The 19,395-nt window shown below is 38.8% G+C and overlaps 4 protein-coding genes across 4 annotated transcripts; 1 reads left to right on the top strand and 3 right to left on the bottom strand.

The window, feature by feature from the left end:
- Positions 1–852: 852 nt before the first annotated feature.
- On the bottom strand, positions 853–3,665 carry GCK72_017455 (uncharacterized protein; the record flags this gene model as incomplete). Its single annotated transcript, XM_003102349.2, has 4 exons — positions 853–1,053; positions 1,102–1,269; positions 1,956–2,726; positions 3,576–3,665. The coding sequence occupies 4 exons, from the start codon at positions 3,663–3,665 to the stop codon at positions 853–855; spliced, it is 1,230 nt and encodes a 409-aa protein (XP_003102397.2).
- Positions 3,666–3,888: 223 nt separating this feature from the next.
- GCK72_017454 (uncharacterized protein) lies at positions 3,889–4,167 on the bottom strand (the record flags this gene model as incomplete). Its single annotated transcript, XM_053732096.1, has 2 exons — positions 3,889–4,044; positions 4,090–4,167. The coding sequence occupies 2 exons, from the start codon at positions 4,165–4,167 to the stop codon at positions 3,889–3,891; spliced, it is 234 nt and encodes a 77-aa protein (XP_053581009.1).
- Positions 4,168–7,350: 3,183 nt separating this feature from the next.
- Positions 7,351–9,630, top strand: GCK72_017453 (uncharacterized protein; the record flags this gene model as incomplete). The annotated part of the gene is made up of 7 exons (XM_003102316.2): positions 7,351–7,459; positions 7,508–7,637; positions 7,684–7,783; positions 8,017–8,088; positions 8,142–8,212; positions 8,264–8,426; positions 9,295–9,630. The coding sequence occupies 7 exons, from the start codon at positions 7,351–7,353 to the stop codon at positions 9,628–9,630; spliced, it is 981 nt and encodes a 326-aa protein (XP_003102364.1).
- A 204-nt stretch (positions 9,631–9,834) lies between these two features.
- GCK72_017452 (uncharacterized protein) lies at positions 9,835–12,879 on the bottom strand (the record flags this gene model as incomplete). Its single annotated transcript, XM_003102315.2, has 6 exons — positions 9,835–10,096; positions 10,144–10,253; positions 10,305–10,596; positions 10,646–10,941; positions 11,935–12,019; positions 12,695–12,879. 6 exons carry the CDS (start codon positions 12,877–12,879, stop codon positions 9,835–9,837), a joined length of 1,230 nt encoding a protein of 409 aa, XP_003102363.2.
- Positions 12,880–19,395: the final 6,516 nt, after the last annotated feature.

Here is a 19,395-nt window from a genome sequence, read left to right as displayed (position 1 = left end):
AACTCACCAGTGGAAAACGCAGTTGAAAATGAACAACTTTGAGCGTGTGTCATAGTAAAACTAACTGTCCCACAAAATAACTTTTAAGGAGATTGAATAGACCAAGATTAGAACTCTATTTTTGTAGTTGACAACTTTTTTGTACGGACACTCCCTAGCAAGTTACATATCGAAAAAGTAATTTCTTCCTCAAATTCTCCCATTTCAATGCAAAATAGAGCGATTTTTGAGCTGCCCCCTTAAAATTACTATAACTCTCTAGAAAGTGCCTGTACAGAAAAGTTGATAACAAAAAACAGAGTTCCACCTTTGTTTTGTACGATCCATTAAACCTTTACAACTGAAAAAACCAAAACTTAATATACTTTTGAGCGGTACTGTGAGTACTTCATTAGCATAATTTGATAATTACGACCTGGACGATTTGATATGTAGAAATTGAGAAGAAAATGGAAGAAGTAGTCAGTCCTCTTCTAGTTTTCTGCTCTCTTATAACACTTGTTTTCGCAGAAAAAATTGTCAAAAAGGAAATTCCTGCGAATCAGACAGGTTGCGAGAATGGAAAAAGAGTAGAAATTGAAGGAGATCGTCTCACTCAGTTCTCAGATTGGAAATCCTAAAATAGTTTTATATTTAATGGAAATTTTCAGAATAATGGAATTCTTCAGAATCTTATTGTACGGACTCTCAAATTCTAAAAATAGTTTTTGTCGTGAACTTTGAATATCTATTGTTCATTTAGACCAAACCTGTTTTGAGATCGGAAAATGGATCGTAGAGTAATGAAGTAATAAAGACTGGAAAACTGGAAGCCTATATCGAATTTTAAAAATATTTATTGAATCAAATCAATCAAATTCGTTTTCCTCGATCCTCTAATCTCTCAAACTTTTGTTGATTACTTATTTCCAATCTTCCCAAATTTCGTTCAACTTCTCCCAATAATTGATCTCGCTCCTTCTCGATTTTCTCGAATTCTCCCATTATGATATCATTGAGTTCTTTGTACTTTTCAACTTCTTTTCGCATATTTTCAACGTTTCTGATGTCCCGCTGACAAAAAAAGATTGGGTAACAAAAGAAATTTGGAAACATGCTCACTTGAAAGTTTTTCTTATAGTCCTGAAGTCTCGCTATTTCCTTGCTCATCTCGTCTATATTTGCTTGATTCTGCCCTAATATAATCGCTTGATCCGTCAACTTCTCTCGACTTTCCACAAGATCAGCTGATAGAGAATCACGAAGTTCGCGAAGAGTTGATACTTCGCTCTGAAAAATTTTAGAATTAGAGAGTCTACTGTACTGTCCAACTTTGAGGGAGTCTCCTGGTATTATAAAGAGACGAATCGTGTCAAAGTTTGAAAAATTTTAAATTTTACTCCAATCAATAGCTCTTCCAGTGGTTTAAAAATGCAATTAACGGATTCGTAGTATACAGTACTGGCCATAAAGAGTGCGACACTTGCAGTTTTTAGTTGAAAATAGTCAACTTTGTTACTGTGACACGGCCTTCCTGATAGTCTCACAATAATGATTGTTTATGGACTATAGAGATCACACGTAGAGCTTCATTTTTGTAATTGAACAATTTTTTGTACGGGTACTCCCTAACAAGTTATCAATTGTCAAAGAAATTTTTTGCAACTGTTGCTCTTTTTCAGTGCTAAAAAGAGAGATTTTTGAGCACTTCACTTTGACGATTGATAACTTCTTAGGGTGTGCTCGTACAAAAAAGTTGTCAACTATAAAAATAAAGTTCTATTTGTGATCTACACACTCCATATACAATCGATACTGTGAGACTATCAGGGAAGCCGTGTCACAGTCGCAAAGTTGATCATTTTCAACAAAAACTGTCAGTGTCGCATTCTTTATGGCCAGTAATGTATCTCGGCATCGAGGAAATCTCTCGAAGATTATCTTATTTGAGTATAATGCCTTAAAAGTTTTCTTACCTGTAAGAAATCGATTTTCCCCTGCATCATAGCCGTCTGCTCACTATTCGCCGACTCAATTGTCCTTATCTGCTCCATATGTTTCAACCCAATCTCCTCAATCTCAATCTCTCTTTCTTCTTTCATCGCTTCCATTTGTGTCTCTTGTTCTTCTTTCATTCGTTGCTCCAAGTGAACAATTGCATATTTCAAATCACTCTGAGCCTCCAACTTCTCTTTCTCCAACTCTGCAATGAATGCAACCAACAAATCATCAGATTGTCTCAGGATATTCGCTGCTTTCTCCTTCGTCAACTCCTCCATCGTCTGACATTCAACACTTTCCAGTCCACCACTTGGAGCAATTGGTTCTGATTGTGTTCCAGCATTTCGATTCATTTTCGCATGAAATACCAAACTTCGGATTCTTTGTTGAAGTCGTTGAACTTGATTCGCCTGCTGAGTCTTCATTTCGAACATACTCTTCTCAACATCTCTCGTCCTCTCTCTTTCCTCATCTAACCCATTTTCAGCTATCTTCCAAAACTGTTGAATTCTTCCTCTTTCCTGTTGAGCTGCATTCAATTCAATTCGAGTTTTTGTCAGTTCTCCACTCAGTTTATCCGCTCGATCTTTCAACCGATCCTTATGAATTTGAATCGCATTCAATTTCTTCTCCGCTTCCGCTATTTTCCGAGCATCCACTTGAATTGGCTCCACAACTTGTACCTTCTTCTTAGCAGAAGTTACGGTAGCTGGAACTTTCCGACGTGCTGCTACAGTAGTCGCTGACTGAAATTTATGTTTCCGAGAAAGAAAAAAGAAACTCCGTCGAGCCGGATTCGAACCAGCGACCTAAGGATACCCACTGACTCTACAGTCCTCCGCTCTACCAACTGAGCTATCGACGGCACGGCGGAAAGAGGTGATAACGGAAAACACTTGACTGAGGGCAGGCAAATCAAAAGAATGTGGGAGGAACCGGTTATTGTAGGCAAACAGAAAATATGCACTTCAACTGTTCAAATATGTAATTTTTTGGAGATTCCAGAAGGAAAATATTCGAAAATTCCATGTCTATTATGTATGAAAAGCGAATGGCAATCTCGCTCTATTGATAATTTGCGAAAGGAGAGACAGTTTTGCAGTTTTGAGTCGTGCTTGTGTATTTTCGGAGCAGTTCTAATTCCTATACACTTCAGACAAAAATTTCAGTAGTTCGCCGAAGTTTTCGAATGCTGCAATGTCTTTTTTTTTAAAGAACTTCGAGATCGATTAAGATTGTTCTTTCTTGTGATTTTTAAGAGAGAAGAATTATAATTACAATAGAAGAAACAATATGAAAAGTTCGTTATGTTGAGAATTAACGAGTATTTTTACATTTTGTGGAGTTCAAGTGGTCGTTTTGATACATTTTCTATTATATCTCAGTCCACAATATCATAAAATCGGTGAAAAATCAAGTTTGAAATACCACGTTTTCAACAAATTATTATTTTTCCGTTTTGAAGCTCAGTTTTAAAAGAATTTCGTGGGGTTTTTTCTTAGAAATGCTCCTTTATTTGCCAGGTTTCCATCGTTGACTCCTTGATGCAGCTCTATTAGAGTAACTATTTCGACCCCTCTCGCATATCAACGTACCCTGACAGCTTTTGGTTTCCTCATCACTCTCTTGTTTTGCATGTTCGTGCCAGTGTCACGAGAAGCAGCAGCAGTAGAAGCGGCTTTCATAATTAATACTAGTCAAAGAGAAAGAGCGAGAACGACTAGAATACTGAGCAGGTGTGAGCCAGCTCAAGCGTCGATGAGTTGGCATGGTAACGGATGCCTATTTGGGCATGCATCAACGGATTTGCGTGCGAGAGCGTACGGAAGAAAGCGGATTCAGAGTAAAGGCGGGACAGATGGTGGTCGAGAGAATATTTATTATATTCCAAACGAAGAAAATTGGGGATTAGACTGCGTGGATTGGTGGGATTGGAGCACGAGCAGAAGGCTTCGATGGTTTCATCCAACGTTGGCTTAAGTGGTGCTTCTCGAATGTCTCACGAGCCGGTTCCCATATCGTCTGGTTGAATGGAGGCCTCGCACGAGGATGATACGGTTTTTCCTGAAGTGGAAACAGCTATCGAAGTCCCACTGGAGAACAACTAACCGGTTCGGGAAGAAGACACATTACCATAGTCGCCGCAAAAATGAAAAAGCATACAAGCTCGAAAAAGATTGTGATCATATTCGCTGTCGATTGTAAGAACTAACTTCTTTCTGAAATTTTCCCTGAAAATCAACTCTCTCGAGTTCACGTAAAACAATAACAGTACACGGATTTGTATTAAATTAAGGGGATTTATTTTTTTGGGTTCGATAGACAGGAAACAATGAATAAAACTGTAGAGGGGGCTTCAGGGAGATCATCTCGTAACAAATGATAATTTAGAATGGTATTTAGTCGACCTCCTCCATACGGGAAGCATCCTCTTCAGCTCCTTCAATCTTGGCCTCGGCTGTGCACGAGGTTGGAACAGCAGACTCCTCGATGTCATCATCTCCGATATCGAGACCAAGCTTGATCATTCTGTAGATACGGGATGCGTGAGATTGTGGCTCCTCGAGGGAGAATCCGGATGAAAGAAGGGCAGTCTCGAAGAGAAGAACAACCAAGTCCTTGACGGTCTTGTCGTTCTTGTCAGTCTCAACACGTTCACGGAGGGTCCTGAAAAAAGAACAAGTTAGAATGTTATAAGGCCAGAAATTATTCAAACTTACTTCATGATAGCGTGGTCTGGGTTGATCTCAAGATGCTTCTTGGCAGCCATGTATCCCATTGTGGAAGAATCACGAAGAGCTTGAGCCTTCATGATACGTTCCATGTTGGCGGACCATCCGTATTCGGATGTAACGATGCAGCATGGTGAAGAGACAAGACGGTTGGAGACGGCGACCTTCTCGATCTTCTTCTCCAAGATGTCCTTGATGACCTTGCAAAGGTTCTCGTAGGCGACCTTGTCCTCTTCGAACTTCTTCTTCTCCTCCTCAGTCTCTGGGAGCTCGAGTCCTTCCTTAGTGACAGAGACGAGCTTCTTGCCGTCGTACTCCTTGAGCTGCTGGACGCAGTACTCATCAATTGGGTCACACATGTAGAGAACTTCAAATCCGCGGCTCTTGACGCGTTCAACGAAAGCTGAAGCGGCAACGACCTCCTTGGATTCTCCAGTGATGTAGTAGATCTGGGTCTGGTTCTCCTTCATGCGGGACACATACTCCTTGAGGGAAGTTGGCTCCTCTCCAGCCGATGTGGAGTAGCGAAGGAACTCGGAGAGCTTCTTGCGGTTGGTTGAGTCCTCGTGGATTCCAAGTTTCAGGTTCTTTCCGAATTGCTCGTAGAACTTCTTGAAGTTGTCCTTGTCCTCAGCGATCTCGTCGAAGAGCTCCATGCACTTCTTGACAAGATTCTTGCGGATAACCTTCAAGATCTTGGATTGTTGGAGCATTTCACGGGAGATGTTGAGTGGAAGATCCTCAGAATCGACGACTCCTCTGATGAAGTTGAGGTACTCTGGCATGAGCTCTTCGCAGTTCTCCATGATGAAGACACGACGAACGTAGAGCTTGATAGAGTTCTTGCTCTTCTTGTTCTCGAAGAGATCGAATGGAGCTCTTTGTGGTGCGAAGAGAAGAGCACGGAACTCAAGTTGTCCCTCAACTGAGAAGTGCTTGACGGCGAGATGATCCTCCCAGTCATTGGACAAGCTCTGAAATTACAGAAATTAGTGACTTGAAAAGTTTTAGAGCAAAAATTTACCTTGTAGAACTCAGCGTACTCCTCGTTGGAGATATCGTCTGGGTTTCTGGTCCAGATTGGCTTCGTCTTATTGAGCTCTTCGTCCTCGAAGTACTTCTCTTTGATCTTCTTGGTCTTCTTCTTCTCGGCATCATCTTCGACGTTCTCAACCTCTCCTTCCTTCTTCTCCTCGTTCTTAGCCTCGACGGCCTCCTCGTCCTCGACTTCCTTCTCACGCTCCTTCTCAACCACAAGCTTGATTGGATATCCGATGAATTGCGAGTGCTTCTTCACGATCTCCTTGATCTTGCGCTCCTCGAGAAAGTCGATTTGATCTTCCTTGATGTACATGGTGATCTTGGTACCACGAGTGAGCTCTGGGTCGTTGTATGGACGAACGACGAATGAACCTCCAGCGGAAGATTCCCACTGGTAGCTCTCATCATCGTTGTTCTTGGAGGTGACGACAACCTTATCGGCGACAAGGAATGCAGAGTAGAATCCGACTCCGAATTGTCCAATCATGGAGATGTCAGCTCCGGCTTGAAGAGCCTCCATGAATGCCTTGGTTCCTGACTTGGCGATGGTTCCGAGGTTGTTGACCAAGTCGGCCTTGGTCATACCGATTCCGGTATCCATGATGGTGAGGGTCTTCTCCTCCTTGTTTGGAGTGATCTTGATGAAGAGCTCCTTTCCGGTGTCGAGCTCGGATGGCTCGGTAAGGGCCTGAAATTAATTAAATAAAATGTTGAAACTTTTAAATTCAAAAACACCAACCTGATAACGGATCTTGTCGAGAGCATCAGAAGCGTTTGAGATCAATTCACGCAAGTAGATTTCCTTGTTGCTGTAGAAGGTGTTGATGATCAAGCTCATCAACTGAGCGATCTCAGCCTGGAATGCGAACGTTTCGGCGTTCTCGGACATGGTTCTGTAAATTGAGATGTTTAAATGAAATGTCAGATAAGAGAAAGATATAAGGCAACGAGTAGGATGAAAACATGAAGACAAACTATTGTTCGGTTATTCGAAATCTAAATATTACGGGGTTTATTTTTTTTGAAAATTTTGATTTACAAAAAATTTCAGCCTAAACTTCAGACTTTGCTGCACAAAAATAAGAAAGAAAGTCTTAAAAACAAGAGAAAGCGCAAAAAAATAGCGAAAATGGAAATTTCTAGAGCGAAAATAAGAACAACCTGCGATAATCGGAGCTCAGGTATGGAACTGACCGTCGCCGTTTCGATATATTTTGAATGCGAGGCGGAATGTTCTAGAAGGGAGGCGGAGCCAAGCGCAATGATTGGTTGTTTGCGAAAATGTCCTTTTCGAACGAAAATTCTCGAAGAATTTTTAGCGGCGGGGCGCGAATTAGGTGGTGGCCGAGGTTTTGCGTCGCCATACCACGGCCGTCAGAAAATAATTTTTATTTTGAATTTTGGCTCTAATTTTTTGATTTTAAAAGAGATACATGCAAAAAATTGGATAATACTGCATCGTAATAAATAACCTAATTATTTTCTAAGTTTTTACAAAAAAAACCGCCTTCAGATAATAGATAAATCGCTTAATTTTTATACTTTCAAAGTTTTCCTGTTAAAATTTCGTTAATTTTTCAATTTTCCAGTATTAAAAATGTCCCGTGCTGACGAAGGCCGATTGATTCATTTGGCAAAGAAACGCGAACGCGAAAAGGAAGACATTGAGAAGCAACTGCGAAAACTTGAAGAAGACAAGGAGAAATGTGAGTTTTTTTCTTTAAATTTCCCATTTTCAACTGATTTTTTTACAGGTAGAGTTGGAATCACGAACAAATTCACAGCCAACTATGAGACAATGGAGGAATCTGTCAAGTCGAAAACCTATGGATTGGTTTCTCTCGATGACATGAAGAACATACAGAAAAATGAGATATCTAACAGGTTTCAGGAGATTTCAGAGATTTCAAAAGCAAAAATGAGTTTTTAGAGATTTACAAGTAGCAAGAGGAGAATCTTCTGGATCAGCATTATCGAAAGATTCACAAGAAGCGCGCGAGAAGGAAGAACACGTTGCGAAACATACCCAGGTAATGTGGATTCTGCTTGGCAAGAGTAGAAAGATTCTGGTAGCGATGGCAGTTGAAATAACTATAGAATTCACGTTACCCTACCTTTTTATACTCGATTCTCGAGGATCTAGAAGGTTCCAGACGAGAGAAGTCGGGATAAGTTGTGAAAATGGTGGAGACGCAGACAGAAAACAAACAGACCGACAATTGCGGGATTCTAGAACGTTCTTACGATTGCCTTCTAATTGCAGAAACGAGTGCTCTCATTTGCTTACGAAGATGAGGAAGAAGAGGAAGATGCGGTACCAATCATACCAAAAAAGGTATTGGAAAAATCAATAAAAAGGGAGAGTTTATTGAAAGAATACAATTTCAGCGAGTTGGAATGGATCCGACAGTCGACACGAGCTTCTTACCAGACAAAGAGCGCGAAGAGTTTTTGCGAAGGTGTGTAACGAATTCGAAATATCTTATCAATTTTTATGTTGTTCGTTCCAGAAAGAAGGAGGAACTGGCGGCCGAGTGGAGAGTAAAACAAAATACTGAAAAGAACGAGGAGATAACTGTTGCGTACGCCTATTGGGATGGATCGTCGCATCGGAAGAATATGAAGATTAAGAAGGGAAATACGATTTCGCAGTGTTTAGCAAGAGCTATTGAGGTTAATAAGGCACATTTTTAATAGAAAACTGACAGATTTGCCATTGTTTGATCCTCAGAGTTCTTAAAATTTTCAATTTTGGTTAGAAAGAAAGCTGCAATTACAGGTTAAAGTACACTTTTCTTAGAAAACGAGAAATCTCAAACGGATTTGGTAATGAAAACTGATAAAAACACAAATTTTATCAGAAACGGGCTTATTTTCTCCGTTATCCTTCAAAAAAATGCCATTTTCAGGTTAAAATCTGAAACATTTTGATAGTTTTCTGCACGAAAATTGGCTTTTGGCCAAAATTCATTAAAAATTTGCTAATCGAGTTACATTTCTTATATAATTTCGTATCGAAATAGGAACTTCGTCATAAACTTCCGCGAATTTCAGTTATTTTTCGTTTTAAATATTCTTTTTTGCGGAATCTTGGTAGTTTTTGAATTCCTAACAATAGCGATACGATTTGAGCGGATTCATGGAGAAGACGGATTTGGCTAGTGTTGCTCTTTTTCGAATTTTCAGTTAAAAATCCATCTCAATTGCCCTAAGCTCAGAATCTAAGCTCAGAATTTTTTCTCTATGTGAAGGCTGGATCATAAGTTTTTAGTTTATTATGTCAAATACTTCGAGACCCAGCTGTGGGTTTTCGGTGAAACAGTGTTTTTCGTTTCTGCCGCTTTTTACTGTTCAAAAACTGACGGTTTCAGTTTGACCACCAACATTTTAGTAAAAATTACTCATTTCAGGTTTGCTAACAAGAAACTATGCGATTTTGGGAAGAAGAACCATTATTTTGTGAAAATTCCGGTTATAAACTTCGAAATTAGCACGATTATAAAACGTTCTGTAATTTCATCAACGAAAATTATTTTTTCAGGCACTCAAAAAAGAATTCACCGAGCTCAAGTCGTGCACCACCGAGAATCTGATGTTCGTGAAAGAGGATCTCATCATTCCACACTTCTACACATTCCAAGATTTCATTGTCACCAAAGCGATGGGAAAGACTGGACCACTCTTCGTCTTCGATTCGGCTTCTGACGTTCGTATACGACAAGACGCTGCTTTGGATTACGGAGAGTCGCATCCGGCAAAGATAGTTCTTCGTAGTTGGTACGAAAAGAACAAACATATCTATCCGGCATCACGATGGGAACCATTTGTGCCTAGTAAGAAGTACGGCCGCAATTTCGATGATCTCAGTGATTTATAACCTCTCTTTTGATAATCGTGTCATATTTATCCTGTATATTTATCGGTTGCTCTTGTTGTTCTTGTTTTTTAATACTGTATCTAACAAATTTGCAAACAATTTTCAATCAAATCTAGTAATTTATTCCGTAATCAAAAACAGAGAAAAATCAGAGCAATTTTTACAATTCCAGTTTCTCTTATTATTCAACCCGCTTATAATCTCTTATAATCTCCACTCCTGAAGTTTCTCATCATAAACAGCCGATGGTTTGGAAATGCTTTCCGGTGAGCTCAACGACGTCTTCGATCCCCCATCCACTGCTCCACCACACTCCAAAGAATTCGGAATACCATGAATCGGTGAGTATTCCTGTGGTTTTTTGGAGTTTCCCATGAAACAAGTGATTCTCATTCCATGAAGAGTATCGATTGAAGCAGTGTGAATTAAGCGATTGCAGCAAAAGTAAATTGGGAAGCGGAGACAACTGAAATGATTCATGTCAGAAGGTTAGTAAATTTCAGTTTTACAAACCTTGCCAACAAAGTGAAAATCGAAACGATATCATTGAGATACGAGTACATTGTTGGGAAGCCATCCTCAAGACTTGATCGATTGATGGTCTCCCAGACAGTCAGAAAGACCTGAAAATGTACGTTTTAGTCTCTTTTCTTTCAAAAATTCCCAAAAAATACCTGAAGAGATTGCGACAAAAGATAGATGGAGACGAGACTGATCAATGCCCTTGTCGCGTCTTTCACATTCCGTCGATGCGATTTCAAGTTCACCGTCTTCCCATTACTCACGACCGATTCTTTTTGCAGTTTTAGTCTCTCGTCCTCTTTCAACGCCTTCACAATCAACACATTCATCGTGAGAAGAACAAGAAACGGAAGGATTCGATCGAGAGTGTTACGGAGGAGAAACATGAAATAGAAACGATAGTTGGGGTCCATTGCATAAGGGCCAGGGATTATTTCGTATTCTCTGAAAGCGAAGTATTGAAGAATAGTTCTGATGAGCTGTAGAAACTAACTGGAATTCCGTGCAATGCGGGTGATGTTCCACGTCAAGCTCGTAATAAATGACATATTTGTAAGCGCAAGCCAAAAAGATACAGAACGCACTGACTCCATACCGATTTCTCTCTAGAAACTTCCGACAAACTGATATAGTTTTCCCGTCGAATGTCTTCAAAAACCGTTCTGTCGTTGCCAACACGATCATCAGCATCGAGGCGAACATGGCACAGTTGGATTCAGTCATCACGATTCGAAAGTAGGAGAGGAAGACGTGCCAGAGGGGAAGGTAGAAATAGTAGTCCATGTAGACCTGAAAACGGTTTTCAGTGGGCATTTTTACAGCTTTTTGGGTGGTTTCACAATTACGGAAGAGCAGCAAAAGTGGGGGTTTTCAGAAAAAGACATTGAATTTGACAAAAAGTCGCATATCTTGTTTCAAATCGGCCGATTTGGTATTCAACAAAATCTTGAAACAGATTCAGAATCCTCACGTCTTCACTTTCCAAGCAACTACATGGGCTAAGATTTGTTTCGAAAATGATTGATAGACGGTATTTAAATGGTTTCTAGTAAGATTTCGATCCTAGTCTACAGTATTCTCTGAACCTATTAACTAGCAAATTGATTTCCCATTGTTATTGATACAGTACCATTCCGACAATATTCTTCCCCCCTTTGACCACCTGACTTCTTTTTTTTAAAGTGCCCTTTTTTGAAAAGTTTTTTCCTTCCACGCCTACTCAACTCTTCTCGAAAACTTCAACAATTATCTATTGTCTTCCGTCTACCTTCCTTATTGTTTTCTCTCAATCTCTGACCCATTTCAATTCAAATCTCTCACCCTACTCCCGTTTTCAAAAGTACCCGTACCTCCCAGCCGAGTTTCGGGTCCATATCCGGAGGAAGTGCACATAGTGACTGGCTTTTAGAAAAGAGGCAGCTAAGTGCTTCGTGTTTGCAAAGTGGTTAGTGATTGGTCTCGGAATTAACGAAATAAAGTTAGTCTCCCTTCCCCGAAGATGAAAACTTCAACCATAATTCGGTTTCAGAAAGAGAAATATGATATATCCAGGAAGCTCATCATCTTCAATGAGTGGATCCAATTTCAGAACTTTTCTTACTTTCAGACTTTTCCCCACCCGACTTCTCCGATTACTAGTGCGAAACGCAACACCTCTTCAGCTCGCTCTTTCAGCACCCATGACTATTTTGCAGAGATTTCATTAGGCGATAATATAAGCAGCTTTAGACAAAAAAAAGAACTAACTCAATAGATGACTAAAATGTGGGAGGGGATACTTACTGGAACAACCATAACAGCGATATAATTGATGCCCATGATGATGTCAATGACGGCGATGACGCCAAAGTAGAATACACCGCTACGTCTGAAAATGGGATATGTTGATGATATGATAGTGGGGGATTATAAAGGATAGGAATGGTTTATGATCATTTAGAGAAGGAGTTTTGTGACCTGGTGAGCTATATGTTGAGCTGGAATTCAGAATAACAGGTTCTAGAGCTTTTGCACCCTGATTTAAATTTTTGTGATTTGAGTTTTGAGAACGCGTCAAAGGCGTCTCAGACTCAACTATGGACATTTTGTGCCCTAGAAACGCGTCCAAGGCACGCCAGATCTTTCAACAAATCAGATCTTAAGGCATGCCTGATCTCAAAACTCAAAGTATTATGGATCTACATTTTTGTAATTGACCACTTTTTGGTAGATCTTACAGGTTTTGAGGTACACACCTTCAAGGATACGGTACTGTACAATTAGCGAGACGCAGAGAAGCTAGAGTGTCTGACTTCTCTGCGTTCTCTACTTTCTCGTTCTTTTTTGTACTCTGTACCTCAAAAGCATCAAGAGAAGTTTGCACTTTACGACGGATTTAAATTTGGTACGATGAGACAAAATATGTCCCTGTGACAACCTTTCCATTGGTAATATTTACACGCCCTATTTATTATTTTCAGCTTCTTTTGCCAATAAAAATAGCTATAAAAAACCCTAGAATAATAAGACACCCCTCTCCTCCTCCTCTCACATCAACACCCACCTTAACGAAGGATTCCGAATGAAGACGATCGTGTAGAATGTGTTGAAAACGATAGAGGTGACAGCGATCAGGTTGGCGAATAGACCGATCAAGAACATTTTCCCTATTACATCATCTGTTCCGTAGTAACTGCAGTTAGGTTGTGCAGGGAGTTCTCCTTCAGCTATCTGATAGTCGTACTCCATTTTATTCTGAAATCAGAGGATTCGGAAGTATTATCAGAAACAATGATGAAATGAAGAAAAGGAGAAGAAGAAATGTGGACGATCTTCATTGAGAAACTGAGCTTCACGTCTTCAAGAAAAAGAGAAAAGAAAAAAGGGGCGGGGCGTAAGGGGAGAGGGAACAAGAGAGCTTGGAGAAAGAGGAAGAGTTTTTTGAGTGATGCCATTAGTCGAATTAAAATAATCTTTTTCGGAGGGAGATTGGAAATGGATATGGTAGATTTTTATGTTTGGACGAGGATGTCAAGTGAATTAAGAGATTGGTTAGAAGACAAGGTTTCAGATGGAAAAAAAAATGAAAAAGTGGGAAGGTACTGTGGTTTTATGAGGATTTTTTGTAGGAATTTGTGGAGATCGGTATCCCAAAAAGTTTTCCGACCGATAGACGAACAGGTACGAAGCTCGTTTTCGTATCAATCACGTTGCGGGCTTCAAGAACAAGAGGGCTCGTGAAAAAAGTGGTTTTTAATGCCCAACCTTGCTTTGCCTCCGATATCATGACACTTTGGATGGCTTTTATTTTCAGATTCTCATTATACACTTTTCCCAAATTTGAATTTTGGCTCAGCCTAGCTTCAAGAAAAGGTTCCTATTTTTGAGCAAATCTTAAAACTTTTAATTTTTCTTTTACACCAAAAAGTTCCAATTTCTTGATGCATAACTAGCTTTTGACTGAATTCTAAAGTTTAGTAAAAAAAAAGTTGACAAAAAAATTCAAAATTTCGTTCAAAATTCAGTTCAAAAATTTTTGAATTTCAAACCCCGGGCCGACGGGCTGGGCTGAGGAAAGTTCCGATTTCGGCCCAGCCCGGCCCGTGGCAAGTTTGATTTTTCTCAAAAGTTACAAAATACCCAATTCCATCCAAAAAATGAACTTTGCCTACAAAACAAACCTAGACAACATTTGCAGATTTGAACATATAAGAAAGACAAAAACAACAATTATATTTACATCTGCCAACAAGTCATGCGATCTGCCAAATATGGGGGGAAGTAAATTTCGACCTATTATCTTCTTACTCACTTTTTTGCTCTGTAATTTCCTTTTTTCTCTCTGATATCATTAGAGGAATGTTTACTTGGAAGCAGAGTTGTATTAAATTATATAGAATTGAACAAAATTCTGAACAAAAAGTTTCAGAATAATAATTAAATATTTTTGACATTCCCGGAAATAAGATTTTCAGAATTTTCAGGGTTTTATTGGGTTAGAGAGGGACATGATCTTGTGAGTGATCTTGAAAGTGGAGTTTGTGACTTGGAACCTTTTTGGAACTCAACAGTCTACATAGAATTTGTGGATCCTATATTTCAAGCATTCCGATCCAAACCTTAGGCTTACGACCACTGAAAATCTTGTCCGTATGAGACACCTTCTTATGAAACCCCAATTTTCAATTATACAGTACAAAACAAACCGAAAATTAATATCTACCTAGGCTTCTTAATATTAGGATCAGGAAAAATGTGTCATAATAACCTTCTAGACAAATTTTCAGATAGATAGCTACATATGTAATTTATGTGCGTGTCTAATTTCCGGGACAGACATCCCCCGTCCGCTAATTACATCACCTTTTTGTTTCTCTAGTTCTTTTTTCGGGGAAAGTACTTTTTTTAATTGTTGAACTTTCATGAGATCTTACACATTACTAACAGTATACTCATCAGCGATGATAGCCAAAGATTAATGATTTGTGATCAGAATATTAATATTAATAGTTAGTCATAAGGTTTCCGGTAGTAAAACAATAAAGAAGTGGAACATCCTTTTTGTTTTTATTAAAAAGCCACAGAAATAATAATGATAATACAGATTTCTTAGCCATATAAGAAGATATCATACCTCTCCCACACTTCCTGCAGCTTATCAATTCTAGAATTCTAGAGGGAAGAAGCTAACGGACTCATTTAGAATTCAAACGTGAAAAGTGAAAAAATGAATAAATATTTCAGATCGAAAAGAAGAAAAAGAAAAAAAGGAAAAATCTGAAATGTCGACTCAAACTTTGGGCTCGTTTTGACAACAAGGACTCCTCTTTGATTAATTGCTCTTTTTGACTTTTCTCAAGGGGGCTGGAACATGAATGCTCTGGGAACGATTCAAGGAAATAAAGAAGGAAAAAACGAGAGAATGATGAACAAAAGCCGGAATGATCGGAGATGAAACATTTCTTAACGAAACCAAACGACGTCATGAAACTATTTCGGAAAGAACTTTTTTCGGGTGTGAAAAGAAGATTAAATGGTGGTGATGCCTGGGTTGAGTCATGACCTGGGATCTTGAGGTCTTTGACCAACGGTAAAAAGTAGAAGATTACTTTTATCAGAGACAACAATTTTGATGACTAACGTACAGTGCAAAATATCCAACTTTGACTACTTGGAACGGAAGTAAGAACTTTTCTACGGGCTCAAATTTTTATATGAGTGTGTAGACCAATTCAAGAACTCCATTTTTGTAGTTGACAACTTTTTGATGGCTATTCACCCTACTGAGATATGCGCCTTCAAAGATAAGCACCTGTAGTGAGAGACGCAGGGAAGCAGACACCCTCGTTTCTCTGCGTCACTCCTCCCTGCCATTCCAGGTGGCTATCTTTGACGGAACGTATCTCAAAAGCGTGAATAGCTATCAAAAAGTTGTAAACTACAAAAATGGAGTTCGAGAACTGGTTTACACACTCATATAAAAATTTGAGCCCGTCGAAATATTCTTACCCCCGTTCCAAGTAGTCAAAGTTGGCTATTTCGCGCTAAATGTATGAGCACCGTCTGGATGAAACCACTTTTTGAGAAATATCGTTTGGAGGGTTATAAGTTAAAGTTGAGAGAGTAAAAATAGAAATTGACCAATAAAACAATAATGAACACTATCAGAAACTGTAAATATTTTTAGAAAAGACAGATTTCATTTTACTCAATTCCAAAGTAATCGGAAGCCGCTAACCCACATAATCTGCGGAGATTCCCCCTGGTTAGTAATTCAAAGCATCTGCAGACAAAACATAAATAACTGCTGAATTCTAGATCTAAAATCTCAGAAAATCTCAGAAAATCCATCAAAAAATAAACAAATGTACATCCGGGTCTAGACCAATTAACCTCTGATCGAACATTTGGCTGCAAATTTTAAAATTATAACATGTTTTTTGATAAAAATCACCTGTATTTTTAAGAAAGGATAAACTTCCTCATGATGTTTGCTCTGTCGAGTAACCACCATGTTTTTTAAAATTCAAAAAAATTATTTTCTTGTCAGTAGGACGCCATGTCACATTCAGAAGTGACAACTTTTATATTTTTCATTTTTGGTGACAGAATTTTTGATTTTTGTCTAAACAGCCTAAACATTTGTCCATAAAACCGGGTAACCGAAAACCAAATAACAAAAAAGCGAAGCATTTAGAGAAAAAAACGAAGTGCATCTATGCTGACGACTCAAAAAAAAGGAGGGCCCGCTTTCGCCGTCTCAGGAGGAACAGTGTCAATTGCAGACCCATATTCGATGCCACATCAGAATTCTCACGAGGAGAAATGGAGCAAAAAAAGAGAAAGAAGAGAAGACAACATATCTCTACACATCATCCATTTAACTCTCTGGCGCCACCAAAAACGTTCGTTTTTTATTTCTACTTGGGTGGGCAAGAAGGTGACGTCTTGATCAAGGAAGTATTGGATAGAAATGGAAAAAGGCGGAACTTCTTACTCGTGTATCCCCCTAATTCGATTATCTTCTGTTTGAAGGGACCCTATCAATCCTTAAGAAAAAACCTTGCAGAGATGAATTGAAAACAAAAACAAAACGAAAAGAAGAAGATATGTTGGGGGAGAAAGAAAAGAAGAGGCAATTGAATCCAGACGGCGTACCGCCCGTTCGTCTAGGTGGGGAATACTATGAAATTGGATCGGGCTTCGTGGTCCGCAAAGGTTTCCAGTTTATTTTTGTCTTGATGAAAGAGGGCGGGGCTTGAGATGGGGGGATTGTTGATCATAGAAATTTGTGGTTTGGAATGATGGGGAAGAGGAAAAGATGAAAAAGTTGGAAAGCACTTTCTGAAAAATGTTATGTACAACGTCACCGTTCAAGTTCAAAGATTCGCGAACGGTTTGTACCAAGAAAGAAGAAGAGAGAAGACAGTTTTTATACGAGGAACATGTGAAATCACGTGATTATATCTCTAACTTTTATCAGAGACAACAATTTTGATGACTAATACTATTTCTTTTTTTTTAGGTATGTGGCCTCTGAATAGTGGGCTCTGAAGTATCAACATTCCCTATTTTCAATTCAATATAGCCAACTTTGACTACTTGGAACGGGGGTAAGAATATTTCTACGGTTTTAAATTTTTATATGAGTGTGTAGACCAGTCCTAGAGCTCCATTTTTGTAGTTGACAACTTTTTGATGGCTATTCACCCTACTGAGATATGCGCCTTCAAAGACAATCACCTGCAGGGAGAGACGCAGAGAAACAGACATCCTCGTTTCTCTGCGTCTCTCCTCACTGTCATTCCAGGTGTTTATCTTTGACGGAACGCACGGCCTCCAGCGAAGGCCCTCTCGATTCAAACAAAAAAGCGGGAAAACGTCATTTTTCAGTGGAGCGCGTTTGCGTTTTCAGCTTTTTTCAGCCGCAATTTTTAATTTTCTCGTCGTTTTAACAAGGAATTATGTGTTTTCATGCAAATTTTTTCACTTTTCTTGTTAAAATAATGTTTATATGGGATGAATATTTCTATTTTTCTTCTTTCCGTTTATGAATTTTACAAATTCTTCGATATACGGGCCAGAACATCAAAGTTTTACAGAAAGGAGTACATTTCACTCAAACAACGAGGAATAGCGACTACTACGATGACTAATGAGGTAATAAAAGGTGAGAAACGAAGGCAAACATTCGATTTTTCGCTAAATAAATAGTTTTTTGTTGTTTTTACATTTTATATAGGGAAAAAAAAGCATTTTTCCAGAGAAATCTACGGTCAACTGGCATCCTCGATCTTATCAACGACACCAGATGCCCAAATGATGATGGATTCTTCATGTTTTTTTCTGACAGGTCCATTTTTCCTTTATGTGTCTTTCCTTTTATTCTAATGTCGTAGTTGAGGTTGAACATTTTACAGAAACAATTCGCACACCGGAACGAGTCAGAAAGGGTCACTTTTCTCTTGAACCAGCTCCTCTCGGCGCCGCAACTTCTTCATTTCGTTCTTTTTTCCCTTTTTTTCATAATAAAATTTGATTTCTTTATTTTTCTCTTACAATTTCTCAGTTAATATACATTTGGATAACACCGACTTAAGAATCAGGCGCAATACTGCGAAACTAAACGAAATTTACAAACGAATATCACTTATCGCTACACAAATAAACGACCTGCGTCTTTTTATTCCAAATTATATCGAATATCAGATTTTTTGCAATTTTGAATTCGAAACGTATTTGTTATGATTTTACTGCTAGAATTATGATAAAAATCTTTCTTTCCTATCGTAAAACGATATTTTTCTAGCAAAAAACACTGTCTGAAAAATATTTAAATTTAAATTTTTGTGCTTCGCGCCAAAATGCCGTTGAGCGCGATTGCATCACTTTTTATCGAGAGGGCCTTCGCTGGAGGCCGTGGGAACGTATCTTAAAAACGTGAATAGCTATCAAAAAGTTGTCAATTACAAAAATGGAGTTATAGGACTGGTCTACACACTCGTATAAAAATTTAAAATCGTCGAAAACTTCTTACTCCCGTTCCAAGTAGTCAAAGTTGGCAATTTTCAGTTAAATGTATGAGCTCAGATTTAACACTTTCAGTGGCTAATTGAAATAATTTTTATTTACTTAAGAATGAGTGTCCGGCATAATAAAGCTTTTCAATCAAAGAACTAAAAACTAAAACACAAAAGAGCAATACTCGAGAGTATGCTCATCTTCCGGATTCGTCGGAATCGAATTAAAATTCTATTTTTATTCTAACAAATCTTAGTAATTACTTGTATTCTCTAGATCAGAGACCTCTCTTCCTCTCTTCGTCATCATAATTTCTTTATAATTTCAGCCACACATACCCAACTGGTCTCCAACTGAGGTTTCTTGTCGTTCGTTTTCTGTCTTTTGTCTTTTCTCGAAAAGAAATGAATCTCATTAGATTAGAGGCCTACCAAAAACATTCACGAGGATTCTAGAAAAGGCTGGAAATCCAATAGAAACAGAGGAGAACAAAAAGAGAGGAGAATGGGGTGTTTGAGATGCTTGAAAATCCGATTACTAACCCTCAACCCGCTGTCTTAATGGGCTTCTCATGTGTGTTTTGTAATTCTACCGTTTCTTTCTCTCTGCCTCAATCTCCATCTTATTTTCATGCTGAAAAACATTTAGAATTGAATTCAGATCCTCATTATCATCGTCATTTTAAGAGTGAGTGGGGAATGTGGAGGAAGAAAATGAGATGGATGTCTGAAACAAAAACGAAAA

The sequence above is a fragment of the Caenorhabditis remanei genome, chromosome V (genome assembly GCF_010183535.1).
Source record: "Caenorhabditis remanei strain PX506 chromosome V, whole genome shotgun sequence".
Classification (NCBI taxonomy): domain Eukaryota; kingdom Metazoa; phylum Nematoda; class Chromadorea; order Rhabditida; family Rhabditidae; genus Caenorhabditis; species Caenorhabditis remanei.
The sequence above is the reverse complement of the archived record's forward strand: the minus strand, read 5'-3'. Positions and strand labels throughout refer to the sequence as shown.